The sequence below is a fragment of the Physella acuta genome, unplaced genomic scaffold, assembly GCF_028476545.2.
Source record: "Physella acuta isolate Inbredline_101_S28 unplaced genomic scaffold, ASM2847654v3 ptg000070l, whole genome shotgun sequence".
Taxonomy (NCBI): Eukaryota; Metazoa; Mollusca; class Gastropoda; family Physidae; genus Physella; species Physella acuta.
Window position 1 is genome coordinate 321,367 of NW_026731590.1, and position 27,105 is coordinate 348,471.

At 39.3% G+C, this 27,105-nt stretch overlaps 2 protein-coding genes across 3 annotated transcripts in view; one reads left to right on the forward strand and one right to left on the reverse strand.

Moving 5' to 3' along the window:
- Nucleotides 1-27,105, reverse strand: part of LOC131952139 (ly6/PLAUR domain-containing protein 1-like) — a 192,431-nt gene that overhangs the window by 153,181 nt on the left and 12,145 nt on the right. The gene's annotated exons all lie outside the window — the stretch shown is intronic.
- Nucleotides 3,689-5,596, forward strand: LOC131952198 (toll-like receptor 4). Its single transcript, XM_059314769.1, has 2 exons — nucleotides 3,689-4,483; nucleotides 5,198-5,596. The coding sequence occupies exons 1-2, from the start codon at nucleotides 3,689-3,691 to the stop codon at nucleotides 5,594-5,596; spliced, it is 1,194 nt and encodes a 397-aa protein (XP_059170752.1).

Here is a 27,105-nt window from a genome sequence, read left to right on the forward strand (position 1 = left end):
GTTATATTTAATGTATGGAAATTACCGTTAAACTACCCCCCTCCTACTCTTTTTAAAGCTTTCACAAAACTCGACTTTTCTATGAACCCCTCTCCTACCGTGCATTTAAGTCATAAATCGTTGTCCCAATAGGATCTGACGGGAGTTTGGGTCAAAGAACAGAAATTCATTTGGGGATTTATTACTATAAAGGGCGAGGTGGGCATATTGAAATATTGGCTTGTGTTGTGCAGTTCAGCCGATAGACCGCTTCCGAATTGGAAATTGGGTCATCTAGTAATAGTGCTTTAGCGATTAAATGTTATGAGAACACATTCTATTAGATTTAAAAACGAAGACACAGCTGCTGTGCCGATGAAGGAATGACATAATGACACACTACCTAGCGGCATATATTGATTATTTGAATATTTTAGATAATAATAATTGTCTTAATTAAGATCTAACTTGTATTTTTCAGGATCTTTAGATTTCAATCCGGTATCGTCATCGCAATGTTATCCAGATAAGGCATTTTCAGCGTTAACTGGCCTTCAGAATTTACGTTTATATGGAACGGACTGTAAACTGGGCCCCGGATTCCAGAAGTTAAAAAACCTGCGGAGTTTGGACTTTGTGCCTTACGGTAATATACTCACATTAGGCGACTTCTATTTTGAAAATATAAAATCACGACATGAATTGAGTATCAGTTTCAAACATTGCAGAATCTTTAGCTTATCTGAAACTTCGCTTATTATGGAGGCAAACGTTACAGAGTTGGACCTAAGTTACACACCTCTTACACTACAGAAAATTGTCGATGCTAAGAAGTTGTTCCACCAGTTGAATTGCCCTAAGATTCTTCTGAATTCCTTGGAACAAATCCCAAATTTCGAGTTATGCGGTGTGTTTGAAAGTTTTGTAGACACAAACATTATAACTTTAGATGTTTCCGATAATATAATGGTGTATCACAAGTGTCGATGGAATTTTTCTTTTCCACCTAAATTGGAAACACTCAACGTAAGTGGAAACATCATTAATTTAAACTTTTTACTTGACGATTTGTTGGGTAATGTAAATACTTTGAAATATTTAGATTTGAGCCATCAATTATTTAGGTCAGAAAAACCAAGTGTGTTGAAAAGGTAATACTATGAATTTACTGATATTTATTTTTAATTTTAGAGTTTCTACTCGATTTAGGAATATCACACAAAAGTATAAATTGTGAGTGATGAACATGAGTCTTTTAATCTATAAATATAAAAAGCAAAGTATGTATGTGCGTCTGTGTATGTTTGTCTGTGTGCCTGTGTGTTTGTCTTTTATGCATGACAACACTTTTCATCCGATCGCCATGAAACTTTGGGCAGTTGATTTGAAAATTCCAAGGGAGGTTTCTGCAAAACCATTTTTTTAATTTAAGGGCGGCGCCTCGGGAGTGTGCGATTTTTCTCTATATACTGTATATACAAACTAAAAGTCGGATGCGGTTCGACACCGTTCATCCGAATGCAATGAAACTTTAGGGAGTTGATGAGAATACTCCAGAGAAGTTCTCTAAAATAACTTTAATTTATTATGTGCGACACCCAGGGGAAAATCGATTTTAGCCAATACACTGTTTAGTGCCCAGAGTTCCACAGCGACTATCTTAGCTCTTCGTATCCGTTAATAGGGCGTTCCGCATAGCGAGTAAGGATTGCTACTATATTCAGCGTTAAAACTTCAATAGGCATGTTTCTCACCTTACATATTTAAGCTGTTAACGTCCATTATAAATTGAGGTAAAAGCCTCTACCTTAAGTTATGCACCCATCGGTGTGGGTGGACTTAAGAAGGTCCTATAATATTTTATCCAGGATATGAAATGTAAGTTTTCCGGGTAGTAGGCGCTTTGTGGCACAGGGAATCTGATTAGTGAGGCCATGAGGGTACAGACCACGAACACATTTGAGGTATTGCACTTGTGATAGCATGGAGAACCAGTCTCAGTTCGACGTAAATAAGCTGGCTTGGATGTTAAAGTAAGACGTGGTGTCGATGCAGCAGCTTGTGATGCAACATTAAAATTAAAGATAAAATCATTTTGGGATCAAGCATGTAAACCACACTTAAAGTTCAACATTGCATATTTAAGAACAGTAAAGGAGGACTTTAACTGATCGTTAAAGAAGAGGTATGAAGATTAACCATTTACAGAATGACAAATAGAAAATAAACATTGGAGCAGAATATTGTGAATTAAATCACATGATAAGAAAGAGTGTAAAAAAATATGAACGTTTACCCATGCGATGAAAGAGATAGCAAAAACTGCAATAAGGTAAGGAAACATTAAAAGAATATATAAAATAACCAGAACCATTGGAAGCAAGAACATTAATCCTAACAAACATTTGAAGGATAAAGCAGTAAACATTAAAAGTTAGAATATATACAACGAGCATATTGAAGAGATTCTAAGCAAACCGGTCTCATTAACTAAGCCCACTATATTAAATGCAAAATACAAATTAATGTGAACACGCCTCCACCCTCATTAAGTCTAAAATAGTAAGGGAAAAAATGAGTATGAAATCTAGCAAAGCAGCTTGTCAGTCGGTTTTCTACCAGAGGCACTCAAAAAAGACCTGGCCGTAAAAGAATGCTTCTAAAAACACTATCAATGCGAACTTCGGAAGAGTAGATACACCCCTCAGCCTGGAAACTCGCATACCTTCTAAAGCTGCCAAAGATAGGAGACGTGTCACTATGAACCTACTGGGTATGGATAATGCTTCTGTCTGTCCCAAGTAAGATTTATCTGACAAAATTATCCTAGATAGTGGACTAAAAGTTAAACATGAACAGGCAGTTTTCGGCAAGGCAGTTTATCACAGATTCTAGTTCCTAAACATTCCTTAGATCATCCAGCTCTAATAAGTTACTGACTCACGTTAGAGAAACAAAGTAGGCCGGGCATAGTATTGACCACAATATCACCCTCTATGTCGATGTCTTTGAAACAGATGGACTCTATTTCATCTTCACTATGTGTCTTGTGTACAAACAAGAAACAATTTTATTATGATGATATCATAACGACCTGATAGTTAATCCCACAAGAAACGCTAAAAAACCCTTCAAAGTGAAGACAGAAGTACGAAAGAAATTCACTCTTTCGTCAATGACTATCTTAATAGTAACTCATATGGTTTGTTCTAAATATTATAATCGACAACACAGAAATCCATTGGAACTTCACCAACAAGCGGACATATCTTGATTTTGCAGATGTCTCTTCCTATCTTTCCTAAAATTTCACATCCCAGTGCATTGAGAGCAAGATGAGAATTTCCAACACACAAGTTAAATTATGCAATATCGCTCAAATTCATTGCTACAACAGCTTAAAGTTACTGATCGCCCAAAATGAAGCCATTTGGATGTGTATTGAAGACCTTTGCTCTCATTGTTCTACGGGGTTAAGTCTTGTGGTTTAAATTAACAGTAATATGTAAAAGTAAATAAGTATAGTATATTTTATATTGACATTTGTTTTTATTTACAATATATTAAATTGAGTCACCTCCTAACTAAAGAAAGTAACGATTAATGTCTTTTTTGCATTCGCTGTCTGTTTTAACATGTGTCGTCTCTGAAATTGATTACTTATTTAACATCAAACAGGTATGAAAACTTTTCAATACTGCAAGAAAGAATGCATCATGAATCTGAAGGAACTGGATTACATCACCTAGAATTTTTGGATTTGTCTTACAACCTAAATATCCCTGAATCTTTACTAGGCATGTACAGTCTTAAAACTTTAAACATATCTCACATAAAATACTCCTCCGACTTAAAAGTGAATTTTAATTTTCTTATGTCACATCTACTGTGTCTGGAAGAACTTCAGATGTCAAACTTAAATTTTGACCAAATTCACAGTAATTACAAATTTCCAAAGAGCCTGAAAAAAATTGATTTGAGCTACAATCAGATTAGATCATTTCATTCGTCAGTTTTAAGTCATCTCAATTTGACTTACTTAAATTTGTCATATAATCATCTGACGGGCATCACACGTGAAATGGCAAATGAGTTGCAAAGGTTAAAGTCACGCAACCCTGCGTTTTTGGTAGATTTGCAGGGTAACGTGTTTTCATTTGTATGCGCCAATCTTCCAATCCTGAATCTGTTAGCTAAAAGTCGGGAAATTTTCTATAAGAGAGAAAACATTTTCTTTGCGACAGAAACAAGTGTAAAGTTTAACTACTCTCAGATGATCGAGCAATTTCCAGGGTTCTCAAAATCGTGTCAAATAAAAGAAAATTTCAGCTACGTGCTGTCAGTGTTTTTCATCCATCTCCTGTGTTTGCTTGTTCTGGCCGTGTTTTTCCATTACCGCTGGAGGCTGAGGTACCTCTACTTTATTGGTCAACGGCGGCTGCACATCGGTGGACGTTTAGTCAACTACAACCCACAGGTTGATGTCTTCATAACTTACGACGAGGTACGTCACTACCTTTCACGAGGTACAATACATTTGTTTAATTTTAAAAAAAACTGGGCTTGTGCTTAATATACATTCTAACACATAGAGCTAGGTAGATTTCATATATAAGTATAAAATCAAAATCGTAGATCCGTATCAACTTTTAGCGATTTCCGATAACCAGAAGAGGAACTTTTTCTACTTTCAATTTTTCAAGAGCCTATAACTTGAGTACTATTTCAGATAGATAAATGAACGTTTACATATAAGTTAAAGATATAATTCTCTGCCTTCTATTAAATTTTGAGTAATTTCTTTTGACAGGAAGTAGTAATTTTCTCTATTTTATTTATAAAGTACCAATAATAATCCGCACTATTATTCACATTTGGTTTTGCGTTTAAATGGTGTGCAATTCTTTTTTCTAAAAGATTCTATTCGATTTTAAAAACTGTAAGTAATTAAACATGGATTAAAAATCATGTATATATCCCGAGTTACCATCCCCTGTTGTTTTATATAAGAATAATCGAGAAAGTTTAGGGGAGATCACTCCCGGTTTCTTTTTTTTACTCTTGACTCCACTTACAATGCTTTTTTTTAGATAAAACGAAACTTATTGGATAGTATTTTTGGCATAGAAACATGTTTATTAATATCAGATTTTTTTTGTTGAAATAGGTTACAGGTAACCTCTAAAGTTATATTCACTTGTCCTTATATTGTAAACAGGGAGAACCGAGATTACGGCGTATCCTTAAAAATACCCTTCTGCCATTCCTGAGAGAAAAGAACATCTCTTACATTTTAGGAGAAGTGGACTTTCCAGGTGGGGACATGGTGTCACACATCAGTGGAGCTATAACTGGCACAAGAAAAACGCTGGTCTTGTTGTCTGAAGATCTTTTCTTGGATCACTACCGAGAGTATAAGATGAACCTGGCCATCATGCGAGAGTTCAATGTACGAGGTCAGGTTATCGTTCCTGTCTTTGTTGAGAGGGTCGACTTGAACACATACCCACCTGAAGTAGAAACTTATTTAAGGAATCAGCTGTACAGGTGTCTGGTGTACAGAAATAACCAAACTTTCTGGACACTTCTGTTACATGCCATTAGAAATGACAAGTAGTTTAATTTTTAAAACATGCTATATATTTAAAAACTAGATTGGTTTTCGCTGTATAGTTTTCAATGTATTGTTTTAGCAAATTTTAAAATTATAAAATTCATCATTTCTTTAACAGTAAGTTATGAGAGACTGTAAGTCTACTAACCATGCCTACCGAATATAATAATACCAGATGTACGTTTTATTTAGATTCAACAAATCGCTAAACCAAAATTGTCAAGAACATTGCTTTTTAATTTTTAAATCCGCTTCCAGTTTCAAAATCATAACCCATGTCATTTCTTCACTTTTTATAGACTAACTAGGCATGCTGCCCAGCTTCGCTTAGGCTTTCGAAAACATTGAGAATTTGAATGCTTAATAAATTCGCCCATATAAGGCGCCTGTCAGTCGAGGTCAGTTTTGACCCCCTCATCGTAGACTTTTCGGCCAACCGGCCCCCGTGTTCTGTCGCCCCAAGGCAAGATCCTGCCAAATTTGAAGCGCCTGTGGCGCCGGAAAGTGCCCTATCGGGCACCCGACAACTTAGCTTTATATATTATAGAGATTAGCAAATTGCATAGATTTCAATAAAGTAATTAAGGCCTGAAATACTTTAGTATAGAAATTTATTATTTGAATAGATTCTAGATCTAGGTAGGGTCTACATCTGTGTAAGTCTAGTTTTTCCGTAGATCTAGATAATCTAGATCTAGAATCTGTAGATCTAGATGATCTAGAATCTCTAGATCTAGATGATCTAGAATCTCTTGATCTAGATGATCTAGAATATCTAGATCTAGATGATCTAGAATCTCTAGATCTAGATGATCTAGAATATCTAGATCTAGATGATCTAGAATATCTAGATATAGAATCTCTTGATCTAGATGATCTAAAATATCTAGATCTAGATTATCTAGAATATCTAGATCTAGATGATCTAGAATATCTAGATATAGAATATCTAGATCTGGAATCCAGATAGATGAAATAATTTTTTTAAGTTTAGGCCTGTGAAAATCGTATTGTATACATTTCATAGCGTACATAGCTTTAAATCATATTTGAATGAAATAGTTCATTTATTTTTATTCTCAACTCGGAAGATTACGTCATCAGTTTCGTGCTCTTTTTTTAGTGTAAACAATAAGCGACGGCATTGTTAAATGCGTTATTGTCCCAAGTTTAAACACTTTTCCGGTTGCATAATTAAAATTGTTTTTCTACATTCGAATACGCCTTTATTTTTTATTTTTCTTCTTTAAATAAAATTGTGGTTATACATTTAAAACATCTAACATATTATTTTCAACAAAAGTACGTATAAAGTTCTTCATATATCGCTGCAGTTTCTGATGTGATGTCCGGCGAAATTATTTTGCGGACAGACAGAGAGAGAGAGAGAGAGAGAGAGAGAGAGAGAGAGAGACAGAGAAGTGTGCACGGGGACTTTTATATATTAGGATGGGTAGGCCTATTTATTTTCGTTTACTTTCTGCTTATTTTCTGTTTTGATGTTCTTTCGATTTTTTCTTTATTCAAACATTTTTTCTCTAATATTGTTTTAGTATTTGTATGTTGTTTAATTGACAATTCATGTTTTTAAGAATTATATTGTTTTACATTATTTTCTGTAAAGTTACATTAAAGTCTTTTTGCAATTATTGGTTATATGTTTAATTTATAGAACTTAATTTCTCATTTTTAATCATTTAAGATATAAGATTAAGTTCAGTATGCCTCAACCCTCCCTTTTTTCTTTGATGTATTGAATACAACGGTTATTTTACGTGAATATACTCACAGGCCATGATTCTTGTCAAAATCTTCTGTCTGTTAGAAATATGCCCAATGCTTTACTTCCTACCAACCTGTTGATTACGAAAGAATGTATTGATTTAAACAATTTAATAAATAAATATTCATTATTTTCGCAGTTAATTTGGTGTAAACGAAAACTATAGTACAGAGTTCGTTCGGGCAGGGAGGGGGTGTAAGAAAATCTAACGCCCCCCGAACGAAATGGAATTCATATAGAAATCATATACTTTTACGAATGTCCACCCCCATCCGTAAAAAGTAGTTTTCCTCCATACTCCCCCCTCCCCCCCGTAATGAAAATATCAAGTTGAAGAAATACTGCAATAGTGACGCTACACTGTTGCGTCTGGTCGAGAGCGATAAAAAATTGTTTGAAGTGTCTAAATCAACAAAACTATTCCGTCAAAATAATGCTCTTGAAAGCAATTTGTAAGTAATCCCTACTTAACAGATGTCAATATAATGTTAGATAAAAAGGTTAATCTTGAAACTAATCAGTCTGAACATAAAAGATAAGAGCAGAAATAGGTTCAAAAAGTATGACACATCTTTTGATACAAGAATCTATAAGAGGACACGTAAGTTGTCTGCTATGCAGTGGCGTAGGCAAGGGGGGTTAGGGGGGGGGGTTATAACCCCCCCCCCCCCATAGACCCATCGGTCTATATATAAAGTATGAGGGGGGTGCAAATCGAAAGTTTGAGGGGGGGGGTGCAAATCAAAAGTTTTGAGGGGGAAAGTTGCAAATCGAAAGCTTGTCCCCGGGTAAAATTTGGTACCCCCCCTTGAGACGATCCTGGCTACGCCACTGCTGCTATGTGTCAAATCAAGCACGTGATCTCCGTGCTAAGTAAAAAGTTTTATATCGTGATGTTTTTAATTTGACAAATCCGGATTTCCTTTTTCTATTCTGTCTGCCAGAGGTATGTTCATGAAGATCAGGTGGTTTTTTTTTTAAAGAGACAAACTCGAAAATGCAAGACTCGGTCATGTTAGTAACCGGAAGCTTAGAATATTTAAAAATGCTCCAACGATCGTCGTTATGTAAGATGAATTGTGCCAAATTAGATCTTACTAGACTATCCGTCATCCGTTGGATAACTGTGGGTTTCGGGGGTCATCCATAAAAAACATCACGTCTGTCACTTATCGTCACAAAAAACCAGACCCCACATTCAAAAAGATGTTTTTTATCTTTTAAAAACACCGAAAACACCGATTTCGGACTATCCCTTCATATACTGACGTGACAGGTGACCTGCTCAACTCTACTTCACCTGCCAAGTGTCCCGCCAATTCTCAGACATGTTTTTATCGTTTAAAAAAACGATTCCAGCGGAGCATGTCTCAGACCACACTATCCCTTCATATGCTTAGGACAAAGAAACAGATTAACTCTACTTCACCTGCCCTGTATCCCGCCAAGTTCAGAGAAAAAAAATTATCATTGAAGTATTGTTCTAGAACCTGTGCCACCCTAACCACAACCAACCAAAACACACAAAAAACGCAAACATAACACTAACACAAAACAAACACAAACGAAAACACAAAAACAAACGCAAAGACAAACCCAACCACAAACACAAAGAAAACACAAACACTAACGCAAACACAAACAAAAAAGCAAACGAAAACAAATCCAAAAGCAAATATAAACCCAACCACAACCAAACAAAACCAAAACACACAAAAAACAACGCGAACATAAAATAAACGCAAATACAATCACAAACGGAAACACAAAAACAAACGCAAACACAAACACAACCACAAACACAAAGAAAACACAAAATCAAAGAAAAAGCAAACGAAAGCACAAACGCAAAGAAAAAAAGCAAATTAAATTAAACCCAAACCCAAACCCAAATCCAAACGCAAACACAACCACAAACGCAAACCCAAACTCAAACACAAAGAAAACAAAAACGCAAATATAAACTCAAAGTTTCCGCAGTCTCGCCCGGGATGCCAAATCGCACCATGACGACGTGCGGCGTAACCGCCTGATTCAACTTAGTAAACGACTATAGTACCCAACTTATTCATAGTCTTTTGAACTCACTTACGCAAACGTATGTACCATTGCGAACACAGGAAGAGCCGGGGCGCAAAATAGCACCCTGTCGGGGTGCCGGAGGGCGCCCGGATTTGATTTACTTAAAGACTATAGTAACCTTTCTTATCCATAGTCTATCGCACTGTTTAAAACGAAATTATGCAGCATAGCGCTCACATGATAGCCCAGGGCGCCAAATCGACCCGAGCAGGAGCGCCGGCGGTCGCGCCTGTTTCAATTTAGTGAACAAAATTGTAATACTCCAAGCTTATTCGTAAATGGAAAGAAATAAACATATAGGATTTGTAGGACCTGGCTTATTAAATGTTATTGATTTTAAAAAATTAATAGTTAACTGTATGTTCAGTGTATAGAAAAAAATAAAAGGCAGTATTAAAAATACCAACGACATTGCACTTAATCAATCCACGCTAATTATGTGATTATTTTTTTTCTCCTAACACCAAAACAAAGTAATAAAAAGGAAATTCTTTCTTCCCCCAATTTAATGGGGTTTTTAAAGGAAAGTAACTGTGTTTTCCAAATCAAGGGACGAAAATGCAAATACATTTCAGACACAATTTTAGACATTTTGTAAACGTTGATACACTTTTTTTGTAATTTTACGTAATGTTTATAATTGAAAATTATTATTCTAAGTATATAAAATGAAAATTGTTTTTAAAGACTTTCAATAGTAATTTTTTAATCCATAAATTTAGACCCTGAGTACTATAATAAACACTTAAATCCATCGAAGTATCCGCGACAAACTTATTACAAACATTTATTAAGCATACAGAATTGAGCTTTATATATTACATATATATATATATATATATATATATATATATATATATATATATATATATATATATATATATATATATATATATATATATATATATATATATATATATATATATATATATATATATATATGGGGGACCAAAAAAATGTTTTTGCTGGATGGCCCTTTTTCTAGTTCCGCCATTGGTTTGTATATATATATATATATATATATATATATATATATATATATATATATATATATATATATATATAGTCTCATTAATATCTATACTCATTACTTGTTTCGGCATGGGCATTAATTACGATCATGGCTTGTACCGCGTAATAGGTCAACGGCCAGGTCAACGTTTTCACTGCTGGTTCCTTCTGTATTAAAAACATCCAACTTCACGGTCATTACCAGCGGGAACATCAGCGCTTGTGTGTGGCTGTCAACATATACACGGAACTTCACTGCTGCTAGAGCTTATTGTGTGGGCACGTCAATCTATTTATGGGTGTCACTCCCAGTGGCGTAGCGACCCTTCCCGGGGACAAACTTTCAATTTTCGATTTGTTGCACCTCCCCCCTAAAACTTTCGATTTGCACCCCCCCCCCCTTAAACTTTCTATTTGCACCCCCCCCCCCCCCCCCCCTTCAAACTTTCGATTTGCACTTCTTAAAACACTATTTAACACTCGAATTAATCACTTAATTAAGTGGAGTTATTATTTTCTCTATATATTTTGCTATTTTTTGCCTTGGTGTCACCCCCGTAAATGGTGTCACCCGGTGCGGTCCGCGCCCCCCGCTCCCCCCCCCCCTCGGTACGCCTCTGGGTGGACAAAGGCTACGGAAGCAAATTAAAAAGAAAAGAAGGCTATAGTCAGAGTCAACAACAGCAAAACAATTTGACACGTAATACTTAATTGTGTTGGAGAGAACCCCTTCGAACTCTAGAATTAAGAGCAAAGATGAAGAAAAATACAATCTCCAAGACCACATGATGAAAGATATCACGATTGGTGATTGATGAGCATTTTAGGTACAAAATTTGTAAAACATTTAAAAAGCTAATGAGAAAATTGAAGAATGGGTAATTGCGTTTTCAAAACAAATTGAAATATATGAGACTTAATGTTGAGAGATATGATGGTGCGCGGACCTTTGACCACAGGTGCTTTGACCATAGGGGGTTTGACCATAGGGGGTTTGACCACAGCGGAGCTTTGACCATAGGAGCTTTGACCATAGGGGGTTTGACCACAGCGGGCCTTTGACCATAGCGGTGCTTTGACCATAGGGGGTTTGATCATAGGGGGTTTGACCATAGGGGGTTTGACCACATGTGTTTTCTCAGCAGAGGGTCTTTGATCACAGGTGGTCTATCAACGGGTGTTTGATCACAAGCGTTGTGTCCGGCTTTGATCATACGTGTGATACAATTAATACGATTTTGTACATGTTTCCTGAGAGTACGTTAATAGAAATTAACATGTATTTTTAAAAAGCCAAGAACTATATTTTAGTCTCCACATAAAGGCTGGTGCTAGGCCTCATATATTTATTTTAAATATAAATGAAACACAAATAATGCGACATATAACAAGTTTCACAAATAAATAATGTAGATGTACTTGAAAATACATAGCATATATAAAGGATAAAAAATGATACAAAACTTGCCAACAATATAGTCAAAGATGCAATACATAAAATGGTTAACTAAATGACAGATGTGCTATAGCATATAGCATATATGTTTGACCATATGTCTGGACAGCACGTAGTACTTTTTCGTGCAGCATCTTGTATCGCTTCTCAGCTGGGTAGCTTGCCCCTGCGACACCTTGCAAGAAAGTTGTTATTTGCCGTGTGCAGTCCATCTGTAGACCTTTAAGGAAACTATTGAAGCTTTGCACTTACAAGTGCGATTCTTCGTACACCGCCAAAAGCGTGACCCTTCCTGGCGTTCTCTGTGTAGCCAAAACTCGTGGCCACGATACAGCAAAGTTCTTTTACCTTTTTTCGACTTGCTATACTCTCCAAGATTCTCCATGGTTTTGACATAGAGTAGTTTATACATGATGATTTAACATATTATTACATCAAGTCGAAATTTAATATTTAATTTAGCAACTTTTAAAATAAATCCTTACCATATATGGACAGCATTGGACAAACCACCTGAGATCAAAGACCCTATGTGGACAAAACACCTGAGATCAAAGACCCTATGTGGACAAAACACCTATGATCAAAGCTGGACACAGCGCTTGTGATCAAACACCAGTTGATAGACCACCTGTGATCAAAGACTCTTTGCTGAGAAAACACCTGTGGTCAAAGCCCCTATGGTCAAACCCCTTATGATCAAACCCCCTATGGTCAAAGCACCGCTATGGTCAAAGCCCCGCTGTGGTCAAACCCCCTATGGTCAAAGCCCCTATGGTCAAAGCTCCGCTGTGGTCAAACCCCCTATGGTCAAACCCCCTATGGTCAAAGCACCTGTGGTCAAAGGTCCTAGGACCGATATGATAACATTAGGAATAAAGGACATTATTACTAGAAGATGATTATTGGCGCGATCTCAAGTGGCGCTAAAAACCAGTATAGAAATGTTTTTGAAAAATGTTAGGTGGCTAAACCATACAGAAAGACAGATGAAAATATTGTACGTTGCTAAAGAAGATAGTCAAACAAAATTAGAGGTGGCGTATTCAATGTCGTCTAATGTAAGCAGGAAATGCTATTCTAAGACCAGTGTTAGATGCAGTTTGAACGTCATCCCAGTCAAGTACTTACATAATGCATAGACTGCCGCTACTAATAATAAATCGAGGATATATAATTGAAGCTTACGCCAAGAGGAAAGGAAACACAAGTTGTTAAAAACCCAACAACCAACAAAAGATACAGGCTGGACTTCGTCATTGCGGATCAAAATCATCTGACTCCTATAATAGGGAAGAGCACAGCTGAAAAGACAACTAACAGAAAACTACAACTAGTTTACATCTACGGTCCTCAGACACGCATACAGCAATTACCAGGTAGTCAAATCCTGATTTGGCCTGGGCATTGCAAGAAGAAAAGCTCAGCTTAGTCATTTCGCAAAAGAGGGTCTACAAATATCCTACCAACGTCCCGAAATCGGTTGACGCCTAAGTTTTCTTACCCTTTACGTCACAAGTCAGTAATAGACAATAATTAGAAGAATTTCGCCACTTACTGGTGCAGCTATGCTTGTCATGGGAGAGTAAATACATTTGTGAGCCAAATACCTTCAATTACAGCGGCTATGAGCAGCAACATTCTTACATACCGTGACACTCTAGACTACACCTTCCCTAGGGGATTACATCCAATATTGCCATATAGACAGGAATATGTTTAGAAATCAGTCCAAATTTTTTGTGGTTAAGAAACGTAATTTACAGCGTCAGTTTGCCATGCCATGCTCGCTTTAACATAAATGTTTTCATCGTCGGCTTTACAATATTAATACTTCCTGACATGCACTTTTATTCACATAATTGCCAAGTGATTTGTGTTATTTTCTGTGTGAGCAACGTTCTGTTTTGCGCATTTTTACGTGTGCACATTTTTCGCTTCGCGCAATTTTCCCGTGTGCGTGAATTTCTCTTTGCATTTATCTGTTTGCGCACTTTTCTCTAAGCGCATTTAACGGCTGCGCATTTTTCGTTGCGCATCTTTCTGGTCACCGTTAGTCAGAGACTGTTCTCTACGTGCTTAATAAAGTAAGTAGAAATGTTAACGTAATGGCATCTACTGTTGTATTCTATGTACATCAAGGTGAGTAATGTATCAACTTTCAGTATTAAAACAGTTTCTATACAAATGATTTTGTCTAATACTATAAAACATTGGTAGCAAAGTAGTTTGAAACTTGTAGCAAAAGTTTATCACTCTTATTTGCAACATTTGGTGTAGTAGCAGACAAAGCTTTATTCTCGTATCCGGCCTAAAAGTTCAAAGTTTAAAATTACGCTAAGTCATCTTTCTTAGTCATGACGTTTTCAATCACAAATATTGTAAATGATGTTCTGTCTAAAGTTTAACCACTTAGAATTTTCGCAGTAAGGACTGTACAATTATACATATCCGCCCATTTGTAATGTGTTGCATGCTACAAGACAGATATGTTTCATCTTGATGTTAATTTTACCAGCTGGGGGTACATCAGTGATTCATAGATTATAAATAGCAATTGCATCTGTCGTTTACTTTAATCCAGATTAGAAACAATAAGGATGTAAGATAATTTATCGTATGGTTTATTCTGTGCTAAGTGGACTATGCATACAGTTTGGCGGTACTACAATTAAATTGCCAGGCATAGAGTTTTCGAAATCTATCTTGCTACTAGAACAAAATCGGTATAGATTCGACAACCAACTTATTGTACAAGAATTTTAAATTTCAATTACTGCAGAGACAACCAGAGGTGGATTCAGCTTGAATGGACCCCGGGGCTGAAATTTTGGGGCCCTTTATATATATATATATATATATATATATATATATATATATATATATATATATATATATATATATATATATATATATATATATATATTTATATATTTATATATATATCTATATATTATTATATAAAGCAAAGTGGTCAACTGCCCGATAGGGCACTTCCCGGCGCCGCAGGCGCGTCAAATTTGGCACGATGGTGCCTCGGGGCGATAGAACATGAGGGCCCGTGAAGGTTTGCCGAAAAGTTCACGGGGAGGGGGTCAAAGCTGACCTCGACTGAACGGCAACTTATATGTGCTCCAGTACGAAAAATTTCCTCCGACAAACCCCCTTGAAAATTTGTGAGGTGGTATGAGAACGCCTTGGGGTGTCACAAAAAACTCGGCATATCTGGGAAAACTGCGTAAAGTGGTCAAAACTGACCAGTTGTATTTCCCTATATAAGGACTGTACAATTATACATATCCGCCCATTTGTAATGTGTTGCATGCTACAAGACAGATATGTTTCATCTTGATGTTAATTTTACCAGCTGGGGGTACATCAGTGATTCATAGATTATAAATAGCAATTGCATCTGTCGTTTACTTTAATCCAGATTAGAAACAATAAGGATGTAAGATAATTTATCGTATGGTTTATTCTGTGCTAAGTGGACTATGCATACAGTTTGGTGGTACTACAATTAAATTGCCAGGCATAGAGTTTTCGAAATCTATCTTGCTACTAGAACAAAATCGGTATAGATTCGACAACCAACTTATTGTACAAGAATTTTAAATTTCAATTACTGCAGAGACAACCAGAGGTGGATTCAGCTTGAATGGACCCCGGGGCTGAAATTTTGGGGCCCTTTATATATATAAATATATATATATATATATATATATATATATATATATATATATATATATATATATATATATATGTAACACATATCGTTACCAGCCAAAGGGGGATAAAACTATGAAGTTTTTATTCATTGGGTTGCGGCCCCTGTGGGACTGCAACTGAACTGTTGACGTTTTTTTATGCTTTTGTGAGCGAAATTACCTGTGTTCCATGTCATGTGACATGTGCCTAGCCGTGTCGCACACGCAAGGCTGCTGTCTGTGGACCAAGATGTAGACCTAATGAAGGTAGTTATTTAAATTATGTTTGTTAAAATACTTACTTATGTATTCCTGCTAGTGCTGCATGTGCACACTAGTTAGGGTGATGTATTAAATTAAGTATTTATTTTGTAGTACTACTTATTGGTACTTGTTGGCAGTACTGTGTACTGGCCGAAAACATAATTTATTGTACCCGTGTATATTGTAGCTTACACGTGGTGTTGTCCTGAATGTAACTTTTTTATTTTACATTTGTTTTAGGGCTACAGTTTCTGTTTCTATTTTGATCTTTTGATCTTTTGATCTTTTGGTCTTTTGGATTGTTTGGATCTTTTGGTCTATCTTGGCTAGTTCGTCTTGTACTACTGTGTTGCATCGCCGTCATGGCTCGATGCTATAAATAAACGAGTACTTGACAACAACTGTCGGCGTCGGTGTGTACTTAATCTCAGGGTCAGCCCGTCTTAACCACAACACCTCAGTGGGTAAAAGCATCCCCACTGAGTGAGGGTTACATTTGGCGCCCAACGTGGGGCTTGACTTTGAGAGGTAAGAATGGAAAACAGCGACCCGACGTTGGAGAAGTTGTCGCAGGAGCTGGCCAAGTTGAGGGCTACGATGGCGGAGCTAGAACAGACAAGTGCGCAGCGGCCCGTGACGGTGGAGGTGTGCATGTCAACACACAATAGGCTGAACCTGTTCACCGGCCTTCCCCCCACTGGAGGAGGGGAGGTGAGTTTCCCGGACTGGGAAACCCAAGTGCAATGTTTGCTGCGGAACACCAGCGTTCCGAACCCGTTGCCGCGCATCTTAGGCAGCCTGAGAGGGATTGCCTATGAGCATGTAAAGCAGGCTACGAGTCCAGAGGAAGTGCTAAGTCTACTACAAAGCACTTTTGGCGACACTCGATGTGCCGATGACAGGTATCTGCAGTTCAGCCGACTCACTCCACATCCAAGAGAGTCAGCGTCAAAATTTCTCTGCCGACTGTGGTCAGAGATGACGAAGCTTAACCAGCAGCGTAGCTTTACTGAGGCCGATGCCCAGAAGAAGGTGTATCACACTTTCTGCAAGGGGGTTTCACCTCTTCTGGCGCTCGAACTTCGAGGCACATTTGGTTTCCCAGGGGAAGCCAGCCCAAAGTTGGGGGACGTCCTGAAAGCTGTTAGAAGGCTGGACGGGACAACTGAGTCTCGAGTCGAAGCCACGGCAGCAGCTAACAGGACTGTCCAGGTCGACGCAGTAACGGCAGCTGTTCGCCAAGAGACGACGCCGCCGCTGATGCTCAAGGAGGAACAACTCGACCGTCTGGCGGAGAAGGTCGACGCAGTAACGGTAGCTGGTCGCCAGGAGACGACGCCGCTGATGCTCACGGAGGAACAGCTCGACCGTCTGGCGGAGAAGGTGGCAGATATTCTATCCCGGAAACAACGGCCCTCCAGAGGAGCTTGTTACGGGGGTGGGCCCAGAGAGCACTTCGTCCGCGATGGGCCTAGGAAAGCTGCCAGGCAACAAAGTCAACAGCAGGGAAACAGTGGGGAGCGGAAGCTGATTCAGGGGCTACCAAGCGCCCAAACTAAAGCTATTCCACGAAGCTTTAGGCCCAAGGCGAATCCAGCAAAAGCGGTGAGTTCAGAAGGGGAGGTACGCAACCTCACCAATAAGCAGCCATCTGCCGCTAGACAGCAGCCGACACTAAAACCGGTACGCCTCCGAGACGTGGTTGTGACCCTTGCAGCGGGTCAAACGTTGGAGCTACGGGGAACAGCACCGTCCACGGCGCAGGTGATCCCTAGACCCCACCACCAGCTACCGACAGGGTTGCGTGTTTTACACACTAGCATTGACGGAGGGCAGTTGTGTGTGGTCATTCAAAACTGCCGGAAACGAAGAAATCTGACCGTGACCTCCGCTGATGTCCTAGCTGATCTAAGCACAGAGGCGGCGGTATTGGAAGCGTTGATAGGGCCGGCATGTGAAACAACCATACAGGTGGAAGGTGTAGATGTCCAATGTTTGCTGGATAGTGGATCCCAAGTCACTATCGTGTCGCAGAAATTCTATAAGGAGAGATTATCTCATATTCCTCTCCAGCACCTGCAGACACCGGTTACAGTAACTGGAGCCGGGGGACAAGAAGTGCCATATTTGGGTATCATATCTGTCACGTGTACATTGCCTGAAATTATCGCAGGTAGAGTACAGGCTGTGCAAGTCGCGGCATTGGTCGGTGGTGATAGCCCTCTCTCGGAGCGGATGCCTATAATTTTGGGAACGAATGCGTTCAAGAGGCTGACGCACTCTAAATTGGCAGAACAGCGTGTTAAGGGGGAAGCAGCTTTTATGATGGGGCATCAATTGGACAGAGCCCACGAAAGTGGGAAACTAGGACACATTCAACTGGTCGGTAAAGGTGTAATAGTGCCACCATTCGGTACGATATGTGTCAACGGGAGGCCACAAGTTAATACCATACGCACTTGTGCAAGTGTGCTGCTCCAAGAGCCCACGGAAGTTAAATTGCCCGAAGGGTTGCATGTGGTTGCGGCCAAGGTGAGCGTGGATGATCTGTGTGGAGTACAGGTGACACTATGCAACATGTCAGATCATGATGTGGAGTTAAAGCAGAAAGATATTATAGCTGATGTTTTTATGATCCAATCAATGTACAACATCTCTAACCTTTTGGCTGAATTTCACGAGGTACAGCAGTTTCCAGTACCGGAGACACCTAACCTTTCTAACTCAACCCGCTCAGTCTCTGTAGAGGCAGGCGGAAACAATGACTTGAATTTCAAGTTTGGGGATAACACAACTCCAGAGTGGCGTGACCATTTCACTAGAAGACTGGATGAATTTAGTGATGTTTTCATACACAATGAACTTGATTTAGGGTTGACCACTGAGGTTGCTCATGATATTGAGCTTGAAGCAGGTGCGTGGGTAAAAGAACGGCCCAGACCTATCCCACCAAAGGATTTTGCCGAAGCAAAACAGCATATTCAAGAACTATTGGATGCTAAAATCATCACGCCCTCATCCTCACCGTATGCAAGCCCTATTGTGCTGGTGAGAAAGAAATCAGGTGCATTACGCATGTGTATAGACTATCGGAAAATTAACGCTCACACTATTAAGGACAGTTATGCCATCCCAAAAATAGAGGATATGTTCCTGACTTTGAGCGGGGCCAAGTTTTTTACAAGTATGGACCTGAGTAGGGCCTATTACCAAGTACCGCTGACGGAGAGAGCAAAACTTATCTCTGCATTCACCACACCATTTGGACTGTATCAGTTCGAACGAATGCCTATGGGCTTGAAGAACGCTCCCCCAACATTTCAGAGGCTAATGGAGAAAGTCTTTGCAGACATGAATCTGACAGAACTGATTGTGTTCTTAGATGACATCTTGCTGCACGGTAGAACTCTGGATGAGTTAGAGGAACGTACAATCCAGGCATTACACCGTCTCCGGAGGTACGGTCTAAAGTTAGATCCTGACAAATGTGTGTTTGGGACATCCGAAGTTCGGCATCTAGGACATGTAATTACAGATAAGGGAATCAAGCCAGATCCGGAGAAGATCAAAGCGTTAATCAACTGGCCAAGGCCGAGAACTGTCCGGGATGTCAAATCGTTTATTGGCTTTGCCGGATATTACAGGCGATTTATTCCAAACTTTGCTCAAATTTCTAGGCCATTACATGATCTAACTGTAGGGTACATGCCTAAAGGAACCAAAAAGGGAAGCCACAAACCGGCCACCATTCATTTAACGTCGGATATATCGCACATGTGGAGTGAGGCTCAACAGCAATCATTCGAAACGCTAATGAATGCGTTGACCGAAGAGCCTATTGTGGCTATTGCCGACAGGGAAAAGCCTTTTACTCTGCACTGCGATGCCAGTGGTACAGGAATAGGTGCCATACTATATCAAGAGCAAGACGGCACGACACGGGTGATTGCTTATGCTAGCAGATCTCTGAACAAGACAGAACGCAACTACCCGGCCCACAAACGAGAGTTTCTAGCTCTTAAGTGGGCGATGACTGAGAAGTTCCATGACTATATCGTTGGCTCACACATCAAGGTGGTCACAGACAATAATCCCCTGTGCTACATTCTTCGGAATGCCAAACTGGATGCTACAAGTCATCGCTGGCTGGCGTCTCTGTCTATCTATGACTTTGACCTGCAGTACAAAAAAGGGTCGACTCACGTAGATGCCGATTTATTGTCCAGACGGCACCAGGACGAGCCGGCAGAGGAGGATGAGCAATTTCAAGTTTTGCTCGAAGACACAAAATTTTTGAGGGACAAGGCGGAAAAGTTTGAGTTGCAAGCTGCTGAGTCTATTCACATCGGCACACATCTAGTATCAGCCATAATTGCAGCCAAGGGTGGCGAGAGCCAATCGAATTTCTCAACGGATATGAGAACTAACGGGGAAGGTATCACGTACATACCGGCTGTCGAACAGGTGGTAAAGGATCCGTCAGCCATCAGAGATGATATCTTAGAACAGTCAGACGGGAATTACCACTCCATTTCTATACAAGAGTGGAGGAGTCATCAGTTGGCCGATACTATCATTGCGTGGGTCATTAAACATGTAGAACAAGGAGGCAAGTTAGAAATGTCAGCAGACGGCACTCCAGAGGAAAGAGCATTTGTCAGGGAACAAAAGAAATTAGTAATGAAAGATGGAGTCCTATATCGCAAAGTAGCAGATGATGAATTAGGAAGTAGATTTCAATTAGTTATCCCAAGGTCACATCGGAAAGAAGCAATGCAAGGTGTACATGAAGATCTATTTCATACCCACCTGGATGATGCGATTAAACATGCTCGAATGCGGTTTTACTGGCCACATATGTTCCGAGACCTTGAAAGGAAGATCAAGAAATGTGGGAGCACAGATGGAAACAATAACCACTTCGTTTCCGTTAGAACTGCTTTCAATAGATTATCTAACTATTGAAGCAGAAGGTCACAAACAAAATGTTCTAGTGATTCTAGACCACTTTACAAAGTTTGCAGTGGCAGTGTGCACCAAAGACCAGACGGCGAAAACGGTAGCCCGGACACTGTGGCATGATTTTTTCATGACGTACGGTTTTCCAAAGAGAATCCTCACCGATCAGGGGAGGGATTTCGAAGCTAAAATTGTGAAAAACCTGTGTGAAATGGCGGGTATTCGCAAGTGTCGGACCACACCCTACCATCCCGCAGGAAATCCAGTAGAAAGGTGGAACAGGACGTTGCTAAACATGATCCGAAGCCTTGAGGAGGACGAGAAGGCGACGTGGAGGAAAAAACTGCCGGCCGTTGTACATGCGTACAATAGCTGTATCCATTCAAGCACAGGCTACAGTCCATATTTCCTCTTCTTCGGTCGTCATCCTAGGCTGCCCATCGATTTAGCTTTCGGGATTGATGTGGGAAGAAAGAAACAGGGAACACCGACGCAGTATATACAAAGCCTAAAAACCCAACTGAAGTCGGCCTATGGACGAGCAGCCGAGAACATGGCCAGAGCGGCTGACCGGAACAAGGTCAGATACGACATTTCAGCCCACGCTGCTGAGCTGGAGGTTGGAGATCGGTGCTTAGTTCGCCGTTTGGGCCCTAGAGTCACGTCAAAAATCAGCGACAAGTGGGAGGCCGAGATCTATGTGGTAGTGGATAGAGCGGATGACGTGCCAGTGTACACTGTGCAGGAGGAGACAGGAAAAGGGCAGTGTCGGACATTGCATCGGAACTTCCTATTGCCGGTTGGAATGCTAGATATGGATGCTGGCATAAAATTGGCAGAAGAAGAGAGACGGCGGCAAGAACAACGACGGAAAGAGGTCATACCAACCCGGGAGGCAGATGAAGAGGAGGAACTGGCAGTCAATGTGGTCCCAACTAGACTTCGGCCGGAGGCAATGCCCTTCGTGCCAGAGGTGGTCGCCGGGGACGGACAAGACAAGGTGATGGTCAGGCCAGCCCCACATCTGGATGAGGTGAATGCGAGGGACGAGGCATCGGACGAGGATGACTCTTGGATCAACCCAGAACCACCAGCGGAGCTGCGGAGGTCAACCCGTCAACGACGACCCGTCGAGCGACTCAACCTGGCGCATCAAGTGGTGACCAGTACCTGCACTGGAGCCTCTACCGGTTTGCCGGGAATAATCTATTTAAGTTGAAAGGACTTAATGTCTGTGTACTAGTGTACTGAACTTTTTTTTTAAGTACTATTATGTATGAGTGTAAATGTAAATGTAAATGTGAATTCCATTGTACATTTATTTGTGAGGGGGGCTGTGTAACACATATCGTTACCAGCCAAAGGGGGATAAAACTATGAAGTTTTTATTCATTGGGTTGCGGCCCCTGTGGGACTGCAACTGAACTGTTGACGTTTTTTTATGCTTTTGTGAGCGAAATTACCTGTGTTCCATGTCATGTGACATGTGCCTAGCCGTGTCGCACACGCAAGGCTGCTGTCTGTGGACCAAGATGTAGACCTAATGAAGGTAGTTATTTAAATTATGTTTGTTAAAATACTTACTTATGTATTCCTGCTAGTGCTGCATGTGCACACTAGTTAGGGTGATGTATTAAATTAAGTATTTATTTTGTAGTACTACTTATTGGTACTTGTTGGCAGTACTGTGTACTGGCCGAAAACATAATTTATTGTACCCGTGTATATTGTAGCTTACACGTGGTGTTGTCCTGAATGTAACTTTTTTATTTTACATTTGTTTTAGGGCTACAGTTTCTGTTTCTATTTTGATCTTTTGATCTTTTGATCTTTTGGTCTTTTGGATTGTTTGGATCTTTTGGTCTATCTTGGCTAGTTCGTCTTGTACTACTGTGTTGCATCGCCGTCATGGCTCGATGCTATAAATAAACGAGTACTTGACAACAACTGTCGGCGTCGGTGTGTACTTAATCTCAGGGTCAGCCCGTCTTAACCACAACACCTCAGTGGGTAAAAGCATCCCCACTGAGTGAGGGTTACATATATATATATATATATATATATATATATATATATATATATATATATATATATATATATATATATATATATATATAAATATATTTATATATTTATATATTTATATATATATATCTATATATTATTATATAAAGCAAAGTGGTCAACTGCCCGATAGGGCACTTCCCGGCGCCGCAGGCGCGTCAAATTTGGCACGATGGTGCCTCGGGGCGATAGAACATGAGGGCCCGTGAAGGTTTGCCGAAAAGTTCACGGGGAGGGGGTCAAAGCTGACCTCGACTGAACGGCAACTTATATGTGCTCCAGTACGAAAAATTTCCTCCGACAAACCCCCTTGAAAATTTGTGAGGTGGTATGAGAACGCCTTGGGGTGTCACAAAAAACTCGGCATATCTGGGAAAACTTCGTAAAGTGGTCAAAACTGACCAGTTGTATTTCCCTATATAATCTTTGTATTTTATGGGAAAAACAGAGGGTCATTACAACGCGGATTTTATGGCATTTACCGTCTTCACATCTGGCTTATTTTTTGCATGCTCTTACGTAAATGGCTTGACCTTTAGGAAAAACTGTTGGTTTCATTCAAAGCCCTCGACGAGGGCTAAAAAGTGACCGCGAGTGAAATTCTCTTTATATCAACTAAAATCATCGTACATTATTAAAGTTTTGCTGTGAGATATTTTGTCTGAGATATTTAGTCTGAGATCATTTGTCCATGATATCATTTTAATCTAGTATCTTTTGTCCGTGAGATCATTTGTCCTTGAATTCATTTGTCCTTGAGATCATTTGTCCGAGATCATTTGTCATGGAACCATCACACTATTTTGTATTCACCTTCTTATTTGTATTTAAATAAGTATTCATAAGTCACCAGTAATTAGTGAATGGTTTAAATTTTCTCAATTTTCACAATTCGTTTTAATAACTATCCTTTCATTTTTGCAGATAATTTTTTTGCGCGGTGCACTTGTTACAAACGAGCGATGTAACGTTAGGATAGACGCCCCCTCCACCCCCTCCCTTACCAATAGCAAGTCTATGAAAACTACCACATCCCTCCCATACACAACAAGATGATTAGACACAAAGAAATCACGTCAATCCAGAAATACATAGATTATATCTCAACAAGTACTTAGCACTAATCAACACAACACATCCTAGTCTATATATCTTACATTTATTTCTATATTTTTTCATTGTGCAAGACAGCAATACCATCGTTTGAAAAAGAAGCTGCATGAGGAAATACGTGATTTTATTGTTTTTACTGCATAGGGAAATGGAATTTTTCTTTTCTTCAACTATAACGCGTTTGCTTCTGATTTTAACGAATCTGTTCATTATTCCAGAAACAAATGCTGCCATTTCATATAATAATTCGAAATCTACTCCACCGTGGATCTATCACGATGCAGAAGTAAAGGAGACTTGTCCAGATGGATGCCGTTCTGATCTCGGATTTGAAGGAATGCCATGTGATTGTAATTGTTTTCCTAGTTGTCCAAACCTTCCGTCTAATACCACGTGGATAAGTTTACTCGGCAATGAAAGAATAACTATCAAATGTGACTTTTTTGACAACTTAGCTCATCTTGAATGGTTGCATCTCTCTTTTTTTTCCGGCTTTGACACGTGTGAGAAATATTTCCAGGCTCAGCGTTTTTCATTACAGAGGCTTGAGCTATTGTTCAATACAATTGTAGAACTCCCAGCTAATCTGTTTTCGAACCTACAAAACCTAACATATCTGCAGCTACATAACAATGGCCTGACACGCTTGGAGGATGGCATTTTCGAAGGTTTAGTCAACTTAAAAGAATTAAAATTAGTCGAACAAAATTTTTTCAACATTTCCGACAAAGCTTTCGCTGGACTTAAGTCGCTAACTAATTTCGAGTTTGATTATTTTCCTGACGTTCCATTTAAGAACAGCTATGGAATTGTTACAACGACCAGTCAAACAGAAGGTATGATACATGAAGTTAGCCTCAAGATTTTTTTCTCTTTTTCTAGCCCAGTGTTTCCAAAACATTTTTAAGAGAAAGAGACACTACTATTAACTTAGCGCCCATTGTATCCTTCCTCAACAGGCTATTTATCTTGTCTATAATAATAGTTTCGCTGTATGTGTATCTGAGTATCTATTTATCTGTCGAAACGCTTTTACTATACACTACTATACAGTATAGAGAACACAAGCGGACTAAAAACATGCACAGTAAAACAAAAAATGAAACGTGACCTCACATGGAACATATATTAGGACATTTTCTAAAGCCGGGAAAGTAAACACACTAATATGACGCCATTGATTCTCGAGTAAACATTGAAATAAAAAGCTAATTTTGTCTAATTATAAAATTGGTTTCCGTAAAGAGTTTCTTTCATGCATCTCTCCGGGTAGAACGTCTAAGCCGCCCCCCCCCCCCCAAGAAATAGCGTCACCGATACTAATAAAAACACTGACATTACGGCCTAATTAATGTGTATAATCTTAAGTTTTTTTGCGTGAAGAGTTTTTTTTCATGCATTTCTTCTGGTAGGATCGAAGCCACACCCCCCGAAAGAACGTCTAAGCCACCCACCCCCCATTTAAAGAAATAATGTCATAGATACCCTATTATACAAATACTGACATTACGGCCTAAATTGTGATTCTAATGTTACAAGTGTTTTGCGTAAAAGTTTTCTTTCATGCAACTGTTCATGCAACCCTTCACCCCCCCACGATAAAACGTCTAATTCCACCCCCCCCCCAAAAAAAACGTAATATACTTTATATAGAAAATATACACTTTTATCAGTGTCGCCCCTGTAAAAATTCAAGTGCCCCCAACCCCCGGAAAAAAACGTCTGAAACGAACACTGTCTGCGTGAGTGAAATTTATCGGCCAAAAGTAGGACAGGTTTATATTTTAGAAGTAGGTGCTACAATTAGTTTGTACTTTCTACAAATGCGACAAGTGTTTCTTTCAGAGTTATTCCTCTACGGAGGGGGGGGGGGGGGAGGGTACTTGGAATTTTCGAGGGTGAGGGTTGACTAAATTTTTTGGAAGGGGGTGGACACTAGTAAAAAAATGTTTTCTATAAAAATTATTTTCGTTGAATGGGACGGTAGACGTGCTTAAGGGGGTGTGTGGTGAGTAGGGGGTGGGTTGCTCGTGGCGAAGCCCCCCCCCCCTCCTAAATGCGACTTATCTCGTGTTTGAGATTAGGTGCAAGGTATAGGTATATGATTTCGGCTATGTTTAGTATTAATATGCAGTTACTACGCGTAGATCAAGCTTAATTCCAGTTAAAATGCCGATTCTGGTCAGAAATCTGTTTTTAATGACATTTTTCGTTTCCGGTTAAATTTGAAGACGAGGTGGTGATTTTGTTTTTTGTTTCGATTTAGAGAAAAACACAACACTATCAACCTAGCGCCCATTGTATCTCTCCCTCAACGGGGCATTTATCTCGTATTAGATATTGCAGTATGCATTAGTAAACGAACCTACTATATTTGCGGATGCGATTCTTAACCAGTAAAGGTGTAAAATCCAATTAATATTTTACATTTCAGATTCGAGATATTACAATGAGACCCCACAGTGTTTACCTGACAAAGCGTTATCAGTTTTAACTAACTTGAGAGAACTATCAGTACCCGGTACTAACTGTAAACTGGGTCCCGGATTTCGAAAGCTAAAACGTCTTCAATCAATAAAATTCCTGGAATACTTCCATTGCTTTCTGACACACTTATGTGATAACTATTTTGAAAACAACATACAAACAGAGCAAAATATATCTATATCTTTGGCACGCTGCCCACTCTCAAGCTTTACCAACAAATCCTTTGTTATGGGATCAACGTTGACAAGCCTGAATCTTGATGGAACAGAACTAACTTTACAACAAATTTTCGACTCGATCCAACTGTTCAAAAACGTACAGGAATTTTCGATACAGTCTGTAAGGTCTATGTTAGGTGTCAATTTTTATTTAGAACATGTTTTGGAATTGTTTATGGAAACTCAAATAAAAAAGTTGTCAATTGCTGGAAATGCAATTACCTTCAACGAAAAAACTGAATATTTACGTGTCCCTCCAACGTTGGAGACACTGACCACTGAAGCCTACAATTATCCTGTAAATATCCTCATTGATGCCCTTAGACATTTGCAGAAAAACTCGCTCACAAAATTATATTTTATAAGTT

What these genes read in the sequence shown, in the direction of transcription:
- LOC131952198 (XM_059314769.1), top strand. Translation starts at nt 3,689, where the DNA reads ATGCATCATGAATCTGAAGGAACTGGATTACATCACCTAGAATTTTTG. An exon ending in TCTTCATAACTTACGACGAG is followed by an intron (nt 4,484 to 5,197) that starts GTACGTCACTAC and finishes TATTGTAAACAG; the next exon opens with GGAGAACCGAGATTACGGCG.